Source organism: Lepidothrix coronata, unplaced genomic scaffold (assembly GCF_001604755.1).
Source record: "Lepidothrix coronata isolate B3197 unplaced genomic scaffold, Lepidothrix_coronata-1.0 Scaffold68, whole genome shotgun sequence".
NCBI lineage: Eukaryota > Metazoa > Chordata > Aves > Passeriformes > Pipridae > Lepidothrix > Lepidothrix coronata.
The window spans coordinates 4,442,780-4,461,893 of NW_016690248.1; the positions used below are offsets into that span (position 1 = coordinate 4,442,780).

General features: G+C 35.7%; 1 protein-coding gene across 2 annotated transcripts in view; it reads right to left on the reverse strand.

Moving 5' to 3' along the window:
• Positions 1-46: 46 nt before the first annotated feature.
• Positions 47-19,114, reverse strand: part of PPP2R3B (protein phosphatase 2 regulatory subunit B''beta) — a 47,904-nt gene continuing 28,836 nt past the window's right edge. For both annotated transcript variants that reach the window (XM_017818387.1, XM_017818388.1), the window contains 12 exons: positions 16,748-16,933; positions 14,954-15,057; positions 14,291-14,393; positions 13,453-13,527; positions 9,957-10,043; positions 9,393-9,549; positions 7,452-7,500; positions 6,131-6,220; positions 5,250-5,425; positions 2,513-2,631; positions 2,322-2,428; positions 47-1,139 (listed from right to left, as the gene is read on the reverse strand). In XM_017818387.1, coding sequence (XP_017673876.1) covers positions 995-1,139; positions 2,322-2,428; positions 2,513-2,631; positions 5,250-5,425; positions 6,131-6,220; positions 7,452-7,500; positions 9,393-9,549; positions 9,957-10,043; positions 13,453-13,527; positions 14,291-14,393; positions 14,954-15,057; positions 16,748-16,933 — 1,398 coding nt within the window. In that variant the 3' untranslated portion in view covers positions 47-994. The remainder of the gene's footprint in view (positions 1,140-2,321; positions 2,429-2,512; positions 2,632-5,249; positions 5,426-6,130; positions 6,221-7,451; positions 7,501-9,392; positions 9,550-9,956; positions 10,044-13,452; positions 13,528-14,290; positions 14,394-14,953; positions 15,058-16,747; positions 16,934-19,114) is intronic.

The following is a 19,114-nucleotide window of genomic DNA, read 5'->3' on the forward strand; positions in this document are numbered from 1 at the left end:
TACACTGCAACCAAAAAATAACTTACATCTTTTTGTACATTTTTTTCCCCCAGCAAAATCTGTTTAACATTTAAGAGTGAGGCAACAATTTCATGCTGCTGTGACACTGATGAATTCACGGAATGTGTCAATAGCAAACAAGCGAGGGGGGGGGGACAGACAAAAGCATTGAATGCCCACAACAAATTAGTGCACATCACTTATCAAGTAACATTTATACAAAGGATTTTTTAAAAAAATTGGTTCCTTCTACATGAATTAACACACCCATTTTGGATCAAGTATGAACACTAAAACAGACTTCATTGTAATAAGCTTTTTATGATTAACATCAATGAAAAGACTGAAGTTTAAAAGGGCAAGCAAAATTAAATTTGGGGCAAACAAGGACTACACAGAAGAAAAGCAACTTGTCTTGGGCATTTGCTTTCCTTGTATACTACTAATATGGTCAGCCTGTCAAACAAAACTCTGCTTGTAAATGAGCACTGAATTGTGCACTCATTGTCATGTCTCTTCCTTGCCAAGGCATAAAACCACTAGGGCTGTCTATGAGTGTAAGCGCATTGCAGGCCAGGTATAAATTGTCTCCTTACCTCCCATACCAGGACAGAAATACCTGTTCACAGGCAGGACGGAGATGGTCAGTGCACCACACGTCAACTCTGAGAGAATTATACAGTTCTCTAAAAAACAGTAGATTACTTTTCTCTAAAGTCAAATATTGTTATTCTTCCAAAAAGGAATTATGCAACATCTGTAAATAAATATTTTAATCTATTTTAAAAACTATAAACTATTGAATAAATACAAAAATTTTCATCATACCATACAAATACGCTTCTTTTACTTAGAAGGTAGTGTAGTGATTAAATATTTTTAGCACAAAACTAAGCTGACTTCCAGGAAACAAACCCCACTGAAACGTATTGGTGTGTAGCAGACCTGCTGCAGACTGTCCTTCTTTTCTGCAAGTGTTGACCATAAGTAACCTCTACTCAAAATCCTCTTCATAGTCATATTCATCCAAGTCTACATCAGCCAGATGGGAAGGCATTTCAAAAAATGGTCTTTTCTCCATTTGATACTTTAGGACATTGGCCTTCTGGTGGTCTACAGGATTCAGTTCTGCTTCATACCTAGCGGCAGACACAAAAAAGAAATTGAAAGAGTCCATGCCAGGGAGCACCTAAAAGTTGGAACACTAACGAGGCATCTGCGAGAAGAATGTATTTTCCAATATTATATATTTACAGTAAAGAAACACGTAAGCAGAAGCAGCACTAGGGTTCTGTAATAATTACATCAATTTAAGCTGCATCATATGCAGAACTTCCCTGTGCCATACACAGCTTTACTGAGGGGATTCAAAGCACACACTGCTCTATGGACTATGCATAGGTTAGAAACAAGACTAAGTATTTGCCAGAAACCCCTCAAGTGTCAAGAAAGCTGAAATGAGGCTCAGTTATGAAGAACAAACTACAGCAGTTGATATGACAAAAGAGACAGAATACGGAGTTGAGAATCTTATTAAAATTTGTGTGAGTGCTGGGAAGCAATAGCAGCCATGTTTTTAAGCAGATGCTGGAAAGCAAAATACAACTGTTTAATCAGAAACTACTGATAACCACCTGCTGGTGATGCAAATGCAAAGATGGATAACTAACTCAAGTCAGTGAATGATATTTTAAAAAGATTAGCTTCACTAATCTTTTTAGTGAACACTTTTTATGTGGGATCAATCTGTAATTCATATCCTTTAAAAAAATAAGTCTGTGGAGATTTATAGTGTCAGATTAAAGAACTGACCATTTCCTGGGCTAGGGTGACTCAGGTTCATGCATGTCTTCCCAAGCACTACTGAATCTCATCTCGACACCTGATTATTTCCCTCTACTTAACACGACTATGCAGAGAATGACCTTTAGATACTGCGGTATGTGTTATTTAAACATAGTTTATAAAGGCATTATGTGCTGATTAGGAGAAGTGTTATTTCAGAGAAAGACATAGGGCAAAGAAGAGCTAAATACTAAGAATCTACTATGAACACTAAAATAGAGCAGCACCTTGGGTTCCTCCCATAAGTTCACCGCTGATTTAAACAGAAAACAAAAGCCATCCGAAGGTTTACTTCACCAAGTAACACATTTAAAAACTAGAGTTTGGAAAAAGAGATGCATATTCTACCATAACAACAGTTTTGGCTCACACACCTGTACTTGACAGTCTCCTACACCGTTAATGGCATATTTTTGAGAAGGGTTTGTTTTTTCTTTTAGAGAGGATTCATACCAACCCTTGTGCTACACTCTTACCCATCATTCCATTGGTCACTTGCTGCCTCTTCTGCTACCAGGATATCGTACTCTTCAGCAGCATACTTCTCCCAGTCAGAGACCTCTGGACTTTCACCTTCACCATCCTAAACAATCACATTGCAAGTTATACAAAAAAGTATTAACTGCTAAGCACATAGCTATAAAGACTTTTAAAGCTTCATACTCACCCGCAACATAGAAAACTGATCCTTCTGTTCATGGTCAAGGTATTTTTCAATGTTGAAAAAAGTATCAAAGAACACATTTGTCAACTTACATCGCTTTAAATCATGCAGGGTAATTTTTCCTGTAAAAAATATTATGACATAATTAAAGATAAAATAATTAGAGCTAAAATTACCTTTCTCCAAAGAGGAGGAATCTTATTCAGAAGCTAAGTCATCATTACTCAGTCATCATTGCTCGAGAACATTTGTTACTGATGCTCAATGCAATGGGAGAGAAGTGAATAGATGAAATACACATCTAGAGATGTGTCCTTCAAAGTGGACAGAACTTTTAAATGTTTCAGGTTTGTTCCTTGCTTTGGCTATCATCACACTGTCCTTTGGTATGTTGGAGTGAGATGCAGTCTACCTCACTTACCTATTAAAAGTCATTTAAGGTAACTGTTTAAGCTTCCTCAAGAGATAGAAGTCTCCAGTGAGCTAGCAATTCCTTCCCAAGGAGTGCCTGGGTAGCAGGTAGGAATCTCCTATGGCAGTGGCCCTTTTCCTTTCCTGACTTGAACAGACAAATGTATGACACAGTGTGTGACTGTGCTTCCTACAGATGAATTTTTCATAGAGACAAGGTTGCCACACTTGTCCAGCCTGATCAATATTTACTGCTTGAGAGGAAAGCTAAATGCTCAGAGGTGTTTTGTTTGATTTTTATAGAGTGATACTTTAAAGACTCAAATCAATGGATCTGTTAAACATTAGAAATGTTTGTCATGTTGCTCAGAAATGTTACCCTATTTCAAAGCTGAATATTAAGCTTCTGCAGAAAGGCTGAAAAATATGAAATATACAGGGGAAGACAGATGACTATCCTTAAAACTCCCCTTTATTGATTCACCTGGAATACAGACAATTTTCCATTGTCAATCAAATAGGAACTAACTGAAGATGTTATAGAAGAGTTCAATAAAAGCCAGACTTGGAACAATATTTTCTCAGCATACTGTCCCAGCTTCTAACAAAGTATAACTCAAGGACATCACAGGGAAGCAAAAGCCAAATCCCATTTGGAAATGGTTGCCACACTTGCATCTGTTGTGAAGTGCCTCAGTATATTCTGGCTTAGAGCTGGTGCTCCAGAACGACACAAATCCCCCATGGCACCTGTGCAGTATCTGTCAGACCCACACAGATGTCTCATGCATTGGGCCATCTCAAGTGGCAGCATCTCTCCACAACCAAGCAAATGATTTGAGTCCTAGTTATATAAGCTCCCAATTTAAGTTAGACTCCTATATTTGGTTCATTTATTTGCTCTCCAGTTTCTGTTTATTGCACTGGGAGCTCAGACACTCAACACTCATGTAGATGCCTTCCACTATCTCTCCAACATCAAGAAAAAGAGTGATATTGAAGGAATTAATTCAAGTCTCTGTAAGCATCCTGTAGCAAACTGTACCACATTTTAGCCTTAACTTTACGAAAGTATCATCTCTTGTTTCAAATCTACCAGGTGAAACATTATTTTTTGCTGATAGTTTTTTTTATTAGGAAAGCAGAAGAATTTTTTCTTAATCCACCTTTTAAACATCATATCAGTTTTTATATAAAAAAAAGTCACTGTTGGCTTTCATTTTTGTTGCCCTAAATAACTCGTCTTGGTTGTGTTCCATAGCCTTCTTTTGTCATCCTCATGACACAAAGGAGATACATCAATCTTGTTTCATTTGAAATGCAGAACACATTATTGGAAATGTCTGTCTTTCAGAAGCATAACGTACAAGACTGGAAGGGAACTACTACAGAGCTGGGGAGGTGGTTGTAAGCAACCATCTAACATAAATGTGCTTTTCAGAGCTTGCTTCACTTCATTTTAAATGCTCCCCAGCCCCCATGCACTATACAATGTTGGTCTAAGACTTCATTCCACTGATATCAAGGACTGAGCTTCCAGATGAATCACACTTCATATTTCTTTTTCATTTACAATTTTTTATCTGCCTTTAGAAATGTGTTTTCACATAGTAAATCCATTTTAACTTGGTTTAAATAAGAATATGAAGCTTTAAGTTCTAGTTTTGAGCCATTTCAATTCCCTTAGCATGCAAAAAATCATATCTCAATAAAAGACAAATGTTTCTTGCATAAAATGTAAACTGAAGTTTCATCAGCAAAAGCTCATACAATGTCAAATGCAGGAGAGTAGAATACAGGTCTATGAAGGTTCAAATGGACATAGAAAGTAGCCAAAAACTCAGAACAGTTTATTATTCACTTAATTTTAAGACCCTTGTCAAGAATTTCCTAAGGGCAGCTTAGGCTTCTCATGTAAAATAAGTTAATACTGATCTACAGGGACAAACACTGTTTAAAAACTGTTCCTTCTGAAGAAATCTCAATTAAATGAGTGCTGGAACAGGTGAGAGAATGGGTGAACAGTCAAGAGCTTTTCTTGAGAGCATCACCTCAGTTAGACAGTGACAAGATTTCACTTAAGACTAAATGTGGCTACAAGCCCAAAGTAAAAGCCTACAAGGAATTTTAAAGCAGCATGTTAAATTTTAGTATTGAAAGAGTGCCTGCCTGCTGCTGGAAGACCGATCAATTAATAAGCTCTAACAGACTTTAGTGAAAAGACAACCTCAAGGCACATTATTTATATGACCAACTTGGTGCTCTTACAGGTGCACTAACTCCTAAACCCAGAGAAACAGAAGATACAGATGGAGAAGGATTTTCTTACCTTCATGTTGTGGCTTTACAAGATCCAGCATCTGGCATAAACAGTCTTCAAATGGCAAAGGTTCTATGGCCATGTTATCTAATTTTTGGCACTGTTCTTCATAAAAATACTCCAATTCATACATAGACAAAGCACCATCCCCATCAAGATCCATGCAGCGGAACCAGTATTCAATGCTGAAATTCAGTAATAGCAAAGAGCTGTTTATACAAACTTACTACAGAATTTCAAGAATTCATGTTGCCTCTTTTAAAGGCAAAACTAGACTTAAGACTACATTCCATAATGCCATAGAAAGTCATTAAACACCACCTACTGTGGTAAAAGTTTCTGGTATTTGCCATCGAGTATTGCACTTGAAAACACATTTGTTAACTGTGTGAAGGAGAAGACTAAAACACATGGGTTTATATTAAAAAAATAAAAAGGGAGCCAATGCAAAATTGAACTATGCATCAAAATTTCAGTATTTTGTTTTTTTCCCATATTGAACAAGCCATTGAAGCTGTTGTTCAACATGTCACATTATAGGTTTCTTATCAATATCATACAGCTAACACCAGCTGCACAGTTTCCCAAAGTCACTGGCATCATGAAACAACTGCAATTTCCTTTATGTATGACCCTGTCTATAAGCAGGCCACACACAGCATACGGAACAATAACATTGAATTAGCCTCATAGAAGTCATGAAAATAGCAACAACAGAAGACACCGATAAATAAGAATGATACAATGAACTGGGCCAGTTTTCCACTCATGTTTTTATAGTTTAGCTTCTTCCATCAGAGTTCCAGCTGTGCATCAGTGGTCCCCATCTAAGGACTGGAAAAGCAATAAAGTCAGTCTTTGTTTCTGTTAAAACATAAACTTATTCTTACCTAGTTGGTGTTTTCTTGTCCTCTTCAGATATCAAAAACCAGACAAAATCAGCGTAGCTAATCTTCCCATCTTTTTGTGCTTTTCTACCTCTTGAAGGCCAATGAGGAAAGAGAAAATTTATTTTAGAACACCTAGATTTTACTAATCAAAAGTAAGGATTATTTTCCTTGCTGCTATTAACTATGAACTCCTAAACAACACAGTGTTCATAAGATAACTTGTCACAGACTACACTGATCATTCAGGATAAGGAGTTTGTGTGCTCTGTTCTATTTCTAATGCAATGGTAAAGAGGAGGGGAGCAGCTGGAAAGGAAAGTAGCATGCTGTCCTACAAGGACTTTCTCCCTGGGCAGCAAAGCCACTGCTTAATTGTTAACAGAAGAGATATCTCAATTAATTTTGTAATGATATGTTATATACAAGTACATATGCTGCTTAGAATTTCTATTCAGGTAGACATGATGAGAACTTAAAGCTTTACAGAACTCCAGTAGCTAAAAGTTTTGGAATGGAAATGAAAATGAAATAGAAACATTCAGGAAGTAAGTGTCCATGACAAGAACGTAACTGTCTGTTTCTACTCACATACCACAGAACAGAGCAACTAAATAAGTTCTGAAGACACATAGTCAACCCTGTCTAGTAAAAAGTCAGGTAGGCAGTTCCTAGATATATTACATTTCAATCCTAAATTTTTTTGTTTTATTTTCAAGATGTCTAAGAAAATATGGTATATGTTTTTGTCTTGCCCAAAAAACTCATATAAAGGAGTAAGCTCTGGACAAGCCTGTCAAGTGTCATTTCACTCATTTCAGCTTTTGTTATTTCTGTTTATCAGTTGGTTTTTAACTGCAGATACCATGCTAGCAATATGTTTCAAAAATGAATAAAATGCCATAAATACACAAGAGGAAGTCAATCCAAAGGGGAAAAATGCAAATTAACTCAACCAGAGGCATTTTTGTAAATTTATTGATGCAATAAGCATTTATTTTACAAGTAGTACTTAAAAGCCCAGTTCCCTTTGAACATTTTACAGGTTTGAGGGATGGAAAAACAATGATGCCAACATTTCTTCCCTTCCTCATTCCCAGCCCTGCTAAATCACACAATATTCAGGGTAAAGAAAGGGGAGCGAAGAACTTGGAGTGTGCCAGAGGTTCCAAGAGCACTCTAGTACTACTGGAGTTTAAATTAATAATAAATCTTGAAATTCACTGCTCCATTGCAAGGGGAAGGTATTTTTTTCTCTGGGAATATCATACAATTTAACAAGCAAATACTAAATTGGATTTAGATCAGCATACAAATTAAGTACCTTGTTACTGCCCCTGAGAAGATCCGCTCTATCATCCTATTTGAAATTGCTGTGAAAAAAGGTTTAAAACAGTGTCAACTCAATACAAGTTATTTTTGCTTTGTATTGTCTAGTTGAAGAGTTTACTGGAACCCTTTGTATATACACATCTGTGAGAAAGCTCATTAATCCCTTTGAGTCCTTTTGGAGAGAATCACTTAACACAAAGTCTCCAAAGCAAAGCTAGAACCAACCCGCTTGGAAATCAGATTCTATACACAAATAGTAGTGTACTAAAAGTAATAAAATTGGCTGATTAATAAGACAGCATTTACCAGTTCTTTGACAAGTAAATCAAGTTTTCCAGTGACATTAAGTTTTACATGACCTTGGCAAAGAGCCAAAATGGAATTGGCACGATCATACATACTAAACATATCTAACTGATTCTGCCAGGGATCTATTTCTGACATGGTTCTGATCCATGCTTCTATTTTGAAACCATTTCAGGGATTTTAGAGACATGTCTTAACTGAGCACTACCTCTGTAAAGGATATTCAATTTATCCTTAAGAATTTGTGGATGGTACTCAAAGCAGCACATGATACTATTCTCATAGAAGAAAAATTACTTCTCATTATTCTAGCTCTGAAATAAATTTTCAGCACTGTAGAAATACTGATAATTAAAGCAGGTGGTTAACAATTCAGATAATTGATCTGATTTATGTACTTATGGTGATGCCATCACCACATCATTGTAGTAAGGTCACTAGTGCCTACTTAATATTTATCCCCAGAACTGTAGGACAGCAAATTTGTTTTACACATATATGCTGCTGCTTCTTACCTACTTTTGAAATAATGAAGTTTTCAACCTTCTCAACAACAGCTACATACTTATATGTAAGAAAATATTGAAGTGTTTGATCTAGTGTAATTTTAGTCCAGCAACAGTACAAAAGGGAGAGTAATTGATGTAACAAAATTGATGTAACCAGATTATCTAATTTTGACAGGCAAAAAGACTAAAGTTAAGTTATCAGACCCATTTTATAGTCTAGTTCTCACTAAGCAGCTGCCGTTAACTTTCAACCAAAATTCTATGGTTTAAAGGATGCAAAAGTAAGTTGCAAGTGGCATTATATCAGTTGTGCTTTCTTTCTGTAGTGTGCTAAGTAGAGCAGCCACTCAGATGAAAGCAGATTTCCTTCCTCATTGTCCTAAAGCATAGTCAAACTTCAGTAGGCAAATTTTTAAAGCAATCAGAATTGTGTTTATTCTTTTTGGGATTTTTTTATGGGACAATATTCCATAATCACTTTGTGCTTAAGTAAGCTTTCCAGTCCTGAAGGAAACACTATTGAGATAACCATGGACAGAAAGCATCTAGAAAACCCTCAACAGTTCCATGCAAGCTACAAGAATATTTAAAATAGTTCAAGACTACGGAATCACAGTCACTGCATATTATGAATGCAGGAAATGTAAACCTGCTAACTAGTGCTACATAGTATTAAAACAAAATGTACCGCAGCTAAGTTAGCAAAACTTTAAAATAAGCCAAGTACCTGAATGTATGTTTGCCTTTTCTACTCTTTTCATACCTTGCCATAAAAGCCATTGTACTTGAATAATATCAGTATAATCGATAGTTTCCAAGATAACAACACAAAATTGCCAAATGCTACCATTTATAATACACCAATACTTAAATGATATTTCCTCTACTTCTTCGCCAAGATCAGAATTAAAACTCAGACTTTTCCTCAAATCTGGTATTGGTAGATGCAAAGCAGCATCACAGATGACTTGTCCTGCTTTATTTCACAGAATCAGCAGGATCAGCTGTACCAACACCAACAGACTCATGAACACTGGCCTTGGCATTTAACCACTTCCTCAGCTGAAAGTTTACAGGTCATTTAATACATGTAAACAAAGGTGCTTCATTTGTCATACCATGATCATTATGTCGAGCTAAATCCTTCCGATCAATATAGAGGTCATGGTCTGTATCCAGCTCCCAAAATTTGCAATAGATAACATAAAAATGTTCATATGAGAAGTACTCTGTCAGCTGGTTAATATCAGCTTCCTCTTCCAATAATGCCACATTCTATTATCAGAAGGATAAACAGAACACGTTAAAGAGTTTGTAAGATGTTTTGAATGATCTGAGTTCTCATAACCAAGTTAATATCTAATGCTATTTCAGTGGAACAATTTTTACCTTCAGGGACAACGAACAAAGACTGAACACACACATAGTAGAAAACTAATGCATTCACAGAAGAATGAGTATATCAGCCCAATTTCTGCTAAACGCATTTGCATGTATACACCTCTAGATAGAAGAAATGACATTTAAACATATTCTAATGTATGAGAATTAATGCAATTGGGTCTTCACTACTTTTTGGAAAAGGAACAAATGTTACTTACGTTACTCCCTTAAGCAATTAGTTAATGCAATTTTAAAACTTCTAGAAATAACTGTCTTGTAAAATTTTAGCTATTACGTACCTGCAAGAAGTTGCTTTTCCTGAGCTCGTTACAAGTTATTTTTCCAGACCAGGACCTATTTACTGTATAAAATATTCTCTGTATGACCTGCAAGAAACAGAAAATGGAAAGAAATCTTAACTATGACTCCTAAACATTTGTTAATGATGTCTTAGTTCAGCATTAGAGAGCTCTATCTTTCCCCTATTTCTATTCTTCTAGTTATTTAACAGGCTTCTCTTGTGTTGTATTACCAACCCATTCCTAAATCTATATCTAAACTCATGTAGATAAGTCTTATTTCAATGCTGCAGTACCCATATCTCACTCGGTAATGTTGCAGAATACTTGTATGCTATCCAAAGTAGGTCTATTGGCAATTTCACTACCTCCTAGTCTTCCAGATCTACAGGACATCATCTAATAATCATATTAATATATCGTATTACTTCAGATTAAAAGAACTGTATGCTTGCTATAAGACTGTTTTACTTCATAAATGAATTTACAGAAATAGAATTGGGAGTGTTTAAGGATCAGAGTACAGCAGATGTTACTACTTCTGAAGTCCACAAACACAACAAATCAACAGTTGACAGAAATATTTCCTGCAGGTGCAGAGAGAGAATGTTTTTCCCCCATTAAATTTTACTCTATTTTAAGTTTCTTGGGAAAAAAACTTGTTAATAGCATTAGAAGTAGTACATGAATATTTTCAAGTGAATAATAATAATAATAATAAAAAAAAAATCTATGCAAGAAAGATGAGTAGTTCTTGTGCCTTGACTGATACTGGAACCAGAAACAAATACATTCAGTTGAGTACCCAAGACTATTGTTTAAATCAGTTTTACATGTACATCAATTTGATGATCTTACAGGTCTTCTCCAAGCTAAATGGTTTATGGCTATTTTGGACAACTCATGCATTTGGTGTAATTTGCTTAGGTTTAGTTTACAAACATAAGACTTTAAAATATGTTTTTTCTGCTACTTAACTGAACTCAGTATTCACCTCAATTAGGTTGACTTATGTCAACCAGATATACGTTTCAAGTCAGTCATTCACCACTAAACAAAAGCAGACAAAAAATTCTAAACATGTTATGAACAATAACTGCTCAACTGGCGATTAATTATACCCCCTAATTGGCAAGACTCAACATTGCACGTGTAGTGTTTCATTTGCAACAGAGCAGTTACCAGCTAAAACCCCCACCTCTTTAGGAAGCCCTTCTCCCCAATTAAAATGTCCTCCCAGCTAAAGACTAAGTTTTTATCACTTCAGATTTTAATTACAGTAAATCAATAGTTTAAACTAACCAATAATTTCTGAATTACAAATAGAAGAGTAATTTATCTATGAAGTTTTAACATAAAGCGTAAACTGTAGAGCAGCAAGCTCTTCAGTCCTTACTTTGAACAAGAACAGCCGGTTCAATAACTCCAGATAGAAGAACATCTTATCCTACTTCTGAAACTTAATTAACTCAATTCTAATTGTGAGATTTAGGGAAGGTCCATTTTTGGCTTGTACTACAAAGTAATTTTTTCTAAAAAGGTTTTTGCCTTAGCTTTGCAACTTAATCCATCTGCATGTCATTATCTCATCTGTTATACATTTAACTGGTCTAAAAATAAAAACAAAATTGCATGTTTGGTAAAGACAACTGGGAACAGACTTAAACTGTTTTCTAAAGTGAATTGAGGCAGAGTATAAGCAAATTGTCAGAGAATTGCCTTGTTTACTATGCTGCATAGTGCAGAGAGGAAATGGTGCAATACAGAGATTACAGTTTCAAGAATTCATAGTTCAGATATGCACATAACATCCTTGCAGAATAAATGTAGTATCTCATTTGTCAGGACAAACATTTTTAACATATTTCAGCTTCATCTTGGCCACATGTACCTAATCTTACCGCTACACTGACCAACCAATTTATACTATAGAATAGCAGACAGAACAGATTGGTTCCATGGCCAAACAACACAAGACACATGCTAAAGAGATGTATGTAATGCATATGCATACACACACACATATATATGCATGTCTATATAAAAACACAGCAGAAGAATGGCTCATTTGGTTTGCAACTGGAAGTATCCTTTAGACAAAACTTCATATAGTGAGGTAAAACTAATGGCCTTATTAGTAATGCCTTATTTCATCTTAGGGAAAATGATCCATAATTATCAGTAATAACTTGCAGGACAGAATTTTAGAAGACTGTATCAGGCAACAGTTATGCCATCCTAAATTATGACAAGAAAGGGCAGAGTGCTCCTGCCATTTCTGAATCTTTAAACTAGTATTCCAAATAATGTTGCCATATTCATACTAGTTTACTTCTGGGATTTTTGTTTAAGCACCAATTTCTGTTGAAGACTACACTAAATTTTGTTAGTGAAGTACTGCCAGCACTGTTTTATTCAATATTGCTAGACTAATTTATTTAATATTGCTAGTTCCTGCAAAGAAAAGCAACTGAAAATGGCAGGACCTTTTCTTTCCTACTGTTCTTCAGAAAAGGCAGCAAGCTTTCACAATTTTAGCCAGAACAGGCTTTGATACAACCCAGAATCCATTAAGCAACAAAAGAGCTCACAAGCAGAACATTTCCTTCAGCCACAATGGACAAGAAAGTTCTGGGAGCTCACATAATCATTATAACAAGAAGCAAAATCTAGTGCATCAGGACGTACTTGATAGGCCAGAAAGTCTCTGTAAGAAGGATATAACAAATCAAAACCAAATGCTCTCAGAAAAAGCTTCCACAATTTTAGCCTGGGTCAAAATATAAGATGGATAAAAGATAAACAACTCTGAGTGTTTTTTGTTGGAGAATATTCATTAAGCTAGTTTTCAAATGCACTGAACATCAAGTGAACTGAACATAATTCTGAAGAATTTTAATCTTTTGAGACTTCAGTGAAATCAGCTGTCTAGTCCACAGTTGAGAAAATTTAATGTCACTGATTCTTCCCTTGGGTACAGAAAAAATACTTCAGTCACATAACCCTGGGAAGACAGAATGAAACTTTTCATGTATAAAACCTTCTTAGGAAGAAAAGTCCCCAGAGAGGAGAGCGCTTCAATAGTATCATTATTTCACTTAACACTGAACATAGTCATATTAATATAGATGATTCATTCAAGATTTCATTTAATTAATCCCAGATTAAGGTCAAGATTCTAATGAGTACAGTCTACAGCCACAATCAAGTGTTTAAGATAACAGCCTGCTTAATGTTCATTAACTTATCCAACACTATTACAATTCAGTATCACTAGTATTAAATTCAGCAATTTCTTACAGATGTTAAGAAAGACTCTTTCTTAAGCATCATAGTTTTTCTTCACAAGATTTCTAGTAATGTAGAAATGAAGACTGACAGCATACTCTAACTTTACTTTTCTCAAGAGACAAAGCTGCTTAGACATATTGATTAATCCTAATTTTGACTTTCTTATTTAACGAAAAAATAGCTTTTCCAAACACAAATCACTTACTGTTGTAATGTACCGAGAATGAAATTCAGACGCTTCTTTTAAAAATGAAAGACCTGGATGACTATTCACCACATCCTACAAAAAAAAGGAATAACAATATCCCAAAGAGTATTCATTAGTGACTATATAAAACAATTAGCACAGAATAGTACATCTGCTTCCTTAACCAAAACAGTTCAAATTAACTACCACAATCATTAATAATAACTTCATTTACAAAATGCTTTACATAAATAACACTCCAGACTTCTTAAAAATAAAATTATCTTTTAAAGAACCATATAAAGAAAAGCCTTCATATATTTTAGAAATATAATAGAATTTTTTGGCCTATATTTTAGATAGGCTAAAGATTTTGAACACTGCTGACTGCTGTAGCTTGTAATTTTGTGGCTGACTATGAGTCAGTAAAGTCAATTTATGTTTTATTCAGTCATTACTAAAGGTGGTGTTTACTGTTCTTTCAGTGAAGCTTTATCAGGTCTTGAATTCATATGCCACTTTTGCTTTGCCCTCCTAAGGCCCACCTTGACTTAAATAACTTCAGCTGCCTTCCTAAACATAGAAGCTTCCAATAGGTGTGGTATTCCTGCAAGCAGTTTTAAACCCCTGCATCTTACTGTAGCTCTTAAAAAAAGTCCTCACCTTATACAAAATGATTAACTGTAAACAAGTCACTCACTAGCATCTCACTGGACCCTGTAAAGTGAGTTGCACTAAATATTATCAATAAACTTTAATGATGACAATGAAAAAGTACATTTAGGTCAAAAAATTCAGGGCTTTGCCAGTTCATCATTTTGTTGTGTTTCCAGAACTAGTTTCAGTTGCAATTTACTTGTAAAAAAGGAATGAAGTCTTCTTGCACCAAGTAGTTACATCCAGGGTTCATAAGAAGATGAACAAACTTTGCAGCATCATCATAGCAGGTCTGAAGTATTCTGAAATGTAAATATTTCCATTTAATATTCTACATAGAAAATTAATCATGCTACCTCATGCAGGCATCCTAGAGCAAGGCCTATGAAACTGCAAGCACAACATTTAATTCAAAAGCTAATTACAAATGTCAAACTAGGCTCCAAGTGAACTTATCAAAGCAGTACTGTCTCATACATTTATGTTAAAGGAGGTGGGTACCCCATGTAATTGATTACATGAATAGATATTTAAAAGTTAGAATTAGAGGAGAACTAGAAGGAATAAAAGGCATTTTGTCCAGAACTGGCATTTAGAAGTTAGGGTCACTTTTCCCATAAACAGCCAGTCATTTACCACACATTTTAAAATCTATAACCTCTGTAAATGAAGATTTGTTTGTTTATGTAAAGTATTAAAGTATTATTTAGTTACATTTTCCCATGTAGAAGTTTGCTGTCAATGGTTGATTATGGCAAAGTGTTTTATTTCCCTTTACAGATGAGATTGCATTCAGAGCTTAAAATATCACATTTCAATGAAAAAAATGCAGTACTTCTAAAAAAAAAAAAAATCTACTTACTTCCGCCACATTGCAACAAATTTATGAACCGACACGTATCCTGTTCGTTCACCTCCAGCACAATAAAACAAGGGACCTTTCCAGTAAAGTGGGCATTCACAAGCCTACAATAAAGTGTACATCAAGTCAGTTTATTGCTTTTTTATCTGAGGGTTACTCCCTTATTTATAGATCATTCAAAAATTACACTTTAGAAATGTTAAGAAGAAAACATTAAGGCACAGATTGTTTAAAAATTGTTTCTGAAACAACTGCGCCTTCCAAAATAATTCATTTTAAGCAACTGCTCTAGGCTAAAGTCCAAAAGTGGAAAGCAAAACACAGTGCAACTTGAAGCATTCCTAACAGATGAAAGCACTTGCATGTCTGCTCTGTCCATGCTCCAAGCAGCTGAATGGAGTCAATGTTAATAAGCTCCGCTCAAGAGCTGGCTATCTTTAAGCTAACCTCAAGACAGCACCAACAGTAACAAAACTTCCAAACTGGAGAAAATTTACCTTTGTCTGTCTCAGAGGATGGCTCAAGTCATCTGCATCCTTGCATGTGCATGGCACATCTTCTACTCAGTTTTAAGTAGTAGGCTGGCCTGCCCTGATCAGCAGTACCAGTTACACCCTCACCACTTCAGTGCTCCCATGTACACCTACAGTGCTGTTTCTGTGTCTGCTCCAAGCTTCCTCAGCCATAACAGCAAAGTACCTATCCTGCCTAAAACTGACTACAGCTGGGAGTACTCAGAAATGTTGGCATCTCCAAGAATCTCAGATAAGATTATGAATACTGCAAGATGTATAAGGTCACCAAAGGAAAAGAACAGTTCCTTCTCATGCAGTAGTTTAACCAGTAGTTCAAACTAATACAAAAAGTGAGTTTGACAGACAGAAAGGCTTTGTATTATTCTTCAGGAGGGTGCCTTTCATCACTGAATTGTAGGTGACTGGACCTTTCCACCTTCCTTGCTGAGAGGGAAGGGTCTCTTCCATACCTCCCCACTTCTATGTTGGATGGAGCTGTGAAAGACAGGGATCCTATCATTCAGCTTAGTGGTTAAACAGTTACGGTGAGCAAACAAGGAGTCTCTGAACCCCCAGTCCTGCTCTTGTGTAAAGTCTTAGTTTCTATTTTCTAGACCCTGAACTTTAAATGCAAAGTGACAGGAACAGGGATAAGAACCTGAGACTCATTACCAAGACCATGGCTTGCAGTGATATTTCAAGCACTGATTCAACATAAAAAAAATGGAAACTTATGTTTATTTTTACTAGCTTATTGTCTGTTACACAAAAGTTTAAAAATATTTGCTGCTTTCTAAGCTCAGTATTTTGTCACTCCGCCATAACTCTGAATTAGCTCTTCAGTAATAACTAGAGAGCTATAATCTCAAGTTACCAAACCATTCTGTCTTTCAGTGTCTTTACAGTGGAGGTTCATGACACTGCCAAATGAAAAAAAGTGTGGACACCTGAAAACAAAACAGATATTAACAGTGCTTTTGCCTTAAGTCTCTTGGTCAATACAGAAAGCAGAACAGCATACAGTGTGCCCTTTAGTATTTGGTTGTCTATGCAGCAAAAAAAGGAGTTCAAGTTTTGGTTTAATGTTTGTTTCTTTTTGTCAGGTCATTTGATACACAGTTAATGCAAAAAATTACACATATAACTATGTGTATCAACAATGTAGAATATTGTTGGATACTAACTTGTAGGAGATGAAAACACATAATACAAAAAAACTAAGCACATAGAACTCATCTTTCCTTTCCATAGGCATTCAGTACAGTAAGCAAGTTCTCACCTTTGCAACCTTCCCCATATCTTCTAATGTTGCCCTCTCATTTGGAAATTCAGAGAAAGTTTTCTCAATTTTGGCAATCACAGCATCTATATTCACTTTTTCCTTAGGACATCCTCGAGGAAAATAAAAAGTAGGAATGTTTTGACTATGTGAGGGTGGCAAAGTTTCTTCCTTCTTTGTCTGAACCTGAATAGATAAATACACATTTGACAGTCAGGTACAATGAAATCATGTAGTTATCTGCAGACAACTTAAATCTCTTGGTATTATATGTTCAAACACACCTTCAAAAAGACTTCAGATTATAAGTCGAACAAGCTATTTAAGAATGAGAGCACATTGGAAAAATTAATGAGTATTTCCAAAACCTGTCATTTTGAAAGATTTCTAGGATGTTAAAAATTAAATAAAGACAACTTCAGTCTTCAGCATATGAAGTTTCAAGACTGATAAGACAGCTTCTTGGAGACATCTGAAATTACTCAGGTTTTATTATCTGTTTCAGAAAAAAACCCTTCAACTTCTAGCTTAACGGACAGATTATGAGAGAATTTGCTTTTGAAATATTTCTACTTTTACCGCTTCAAGCTTTTGAAATAAGCATGACAACTTTGTTACAAACCACCAACTTGTTTAATTTAGTTACAGTGAAGATTTTCTTTTTTTTTCCTCCTAAAAATGACAGATTTTATAAAGTAATAAATGATGTCTGCAGAGGGATCTTTTTTGTAAATTATACACAATTATAGTATGAGAGCTTAGAAATCCATTTCTCAAGAATTGTGATATGTCATACCACTGAAAAAACCCCAGATGACCAATAACAGGAGAAATTTATTTAAATACATTTAATTTCAGTAAAGAAGAATTTACTTTGTAGTTAGTTTCCAAAAGGAAGTCAAATAACACAGAGAAGCAAAGATAACAGGCAAAGTAACAACAAAGTTAAGAAGCAACTCAAAATTAGCAATTAAAGATGAAGTCTTTAATCCCAGCACCACTATTCAAATGTAGAAAAACAATGCTATATGGTGACTCATCCTAGTGTTGAATATGTTCAAGATCCTGAATTCCATCTCTCAGAATTGGGTGAAAATAAACCCAAAATCCCTCTAAAAAAACTCCAACCCTCATTTTACTCCTTATCATCTTTGCCAAAGTGCCTGTAAATATACTCAGCTTCCTACCACAGTCAAGGTCCTTCCTTGACTGTGAATGTCAATGAAAGAAAGTCAATGAAAGAAGTAGGTGCTTATGGACAGCAGATTTTAATTTGCAGAGTTCCAACCCAGGAGCCTTTACTGGAATGCTACACATGCCTGAACTAACCTTTCCTTCCCCTCCTCTGCATTTGAGCCAGCATTCCTATCCACAGCAGCAGAATTACTTCAACCGTGATACAAGTTTTATTTCATAGAGGAAAAAGTTACCTTGAATCTGTGACACTTGCAGTCAATGTCTGACACCTGCTAAGAATCCTGTAGATAACAACTTTTGATATCTAATCGTTAGTTCAGTAGTCCAGTTGATGAGGCATCAGCGTAGAATAAAAGCACCACAAGGAATCAAAAATCCCTTTCAACTTCCAAACTTTTGGGAATTATAAAGATAGCAATGTTTTATTCTCTAAGTCACATCACCACCATCGCTACAAATAATGTCTGTAACTGGGTAAACACCTTGTTTCATTCTAGAAGCCAAGTTCTGCCCATCGGCACTTTAGAAGAGCCCTAGCAGTTACACCATTTCTCCTCTTCCCCATTTACAAGAACTGCCTGGATTAACATAAGATTAGTTCGGTTGGTCAGAGCATGGTGCTAATAATGCCAAGCTTGCGGGTTCGATCCCTATATGGGCCATTCACTTAAGAGTTGAACTCAATGATTCTTGTGGATCCCTTCCAACTTGGAATATTCTCTGACTGTCATAACCACTCCCATTTGAGCTGCTCAAATGGCCAGCGAAGTGGCAGGTGTTCCAGTTCTTCAGGGGTGCCCGATGAGGTGTGGCTCATCTGAGAAAAAGGGAAGGATAAGTGCACATCATAGGCTACTAACATTCCCTGAATGTTGCAGGTAACATGAGGTAAAACAGTATTTCAAGGAAGCCTAGTACAGACAGGCAAGGCATTTTTAAAATTCACAGCCAGGGAAATTTAGACCTTCAGATTAAAAAAGAAAAATTTCTTTTGAAAGGAAAGGTAGGGGCAGAGGTAAGACTACACTGGAAAAAAACTGCAAGACAAAAAGAAAAGCTATCAACAGAGCTATTTGTTCTTCAGAAACTTTATATTTTCTCAGAAACTACTAATTACTTTAGATAGCACAGAGCACACAATAAATAATTTCCATCGGTCCAGGTTAAAAG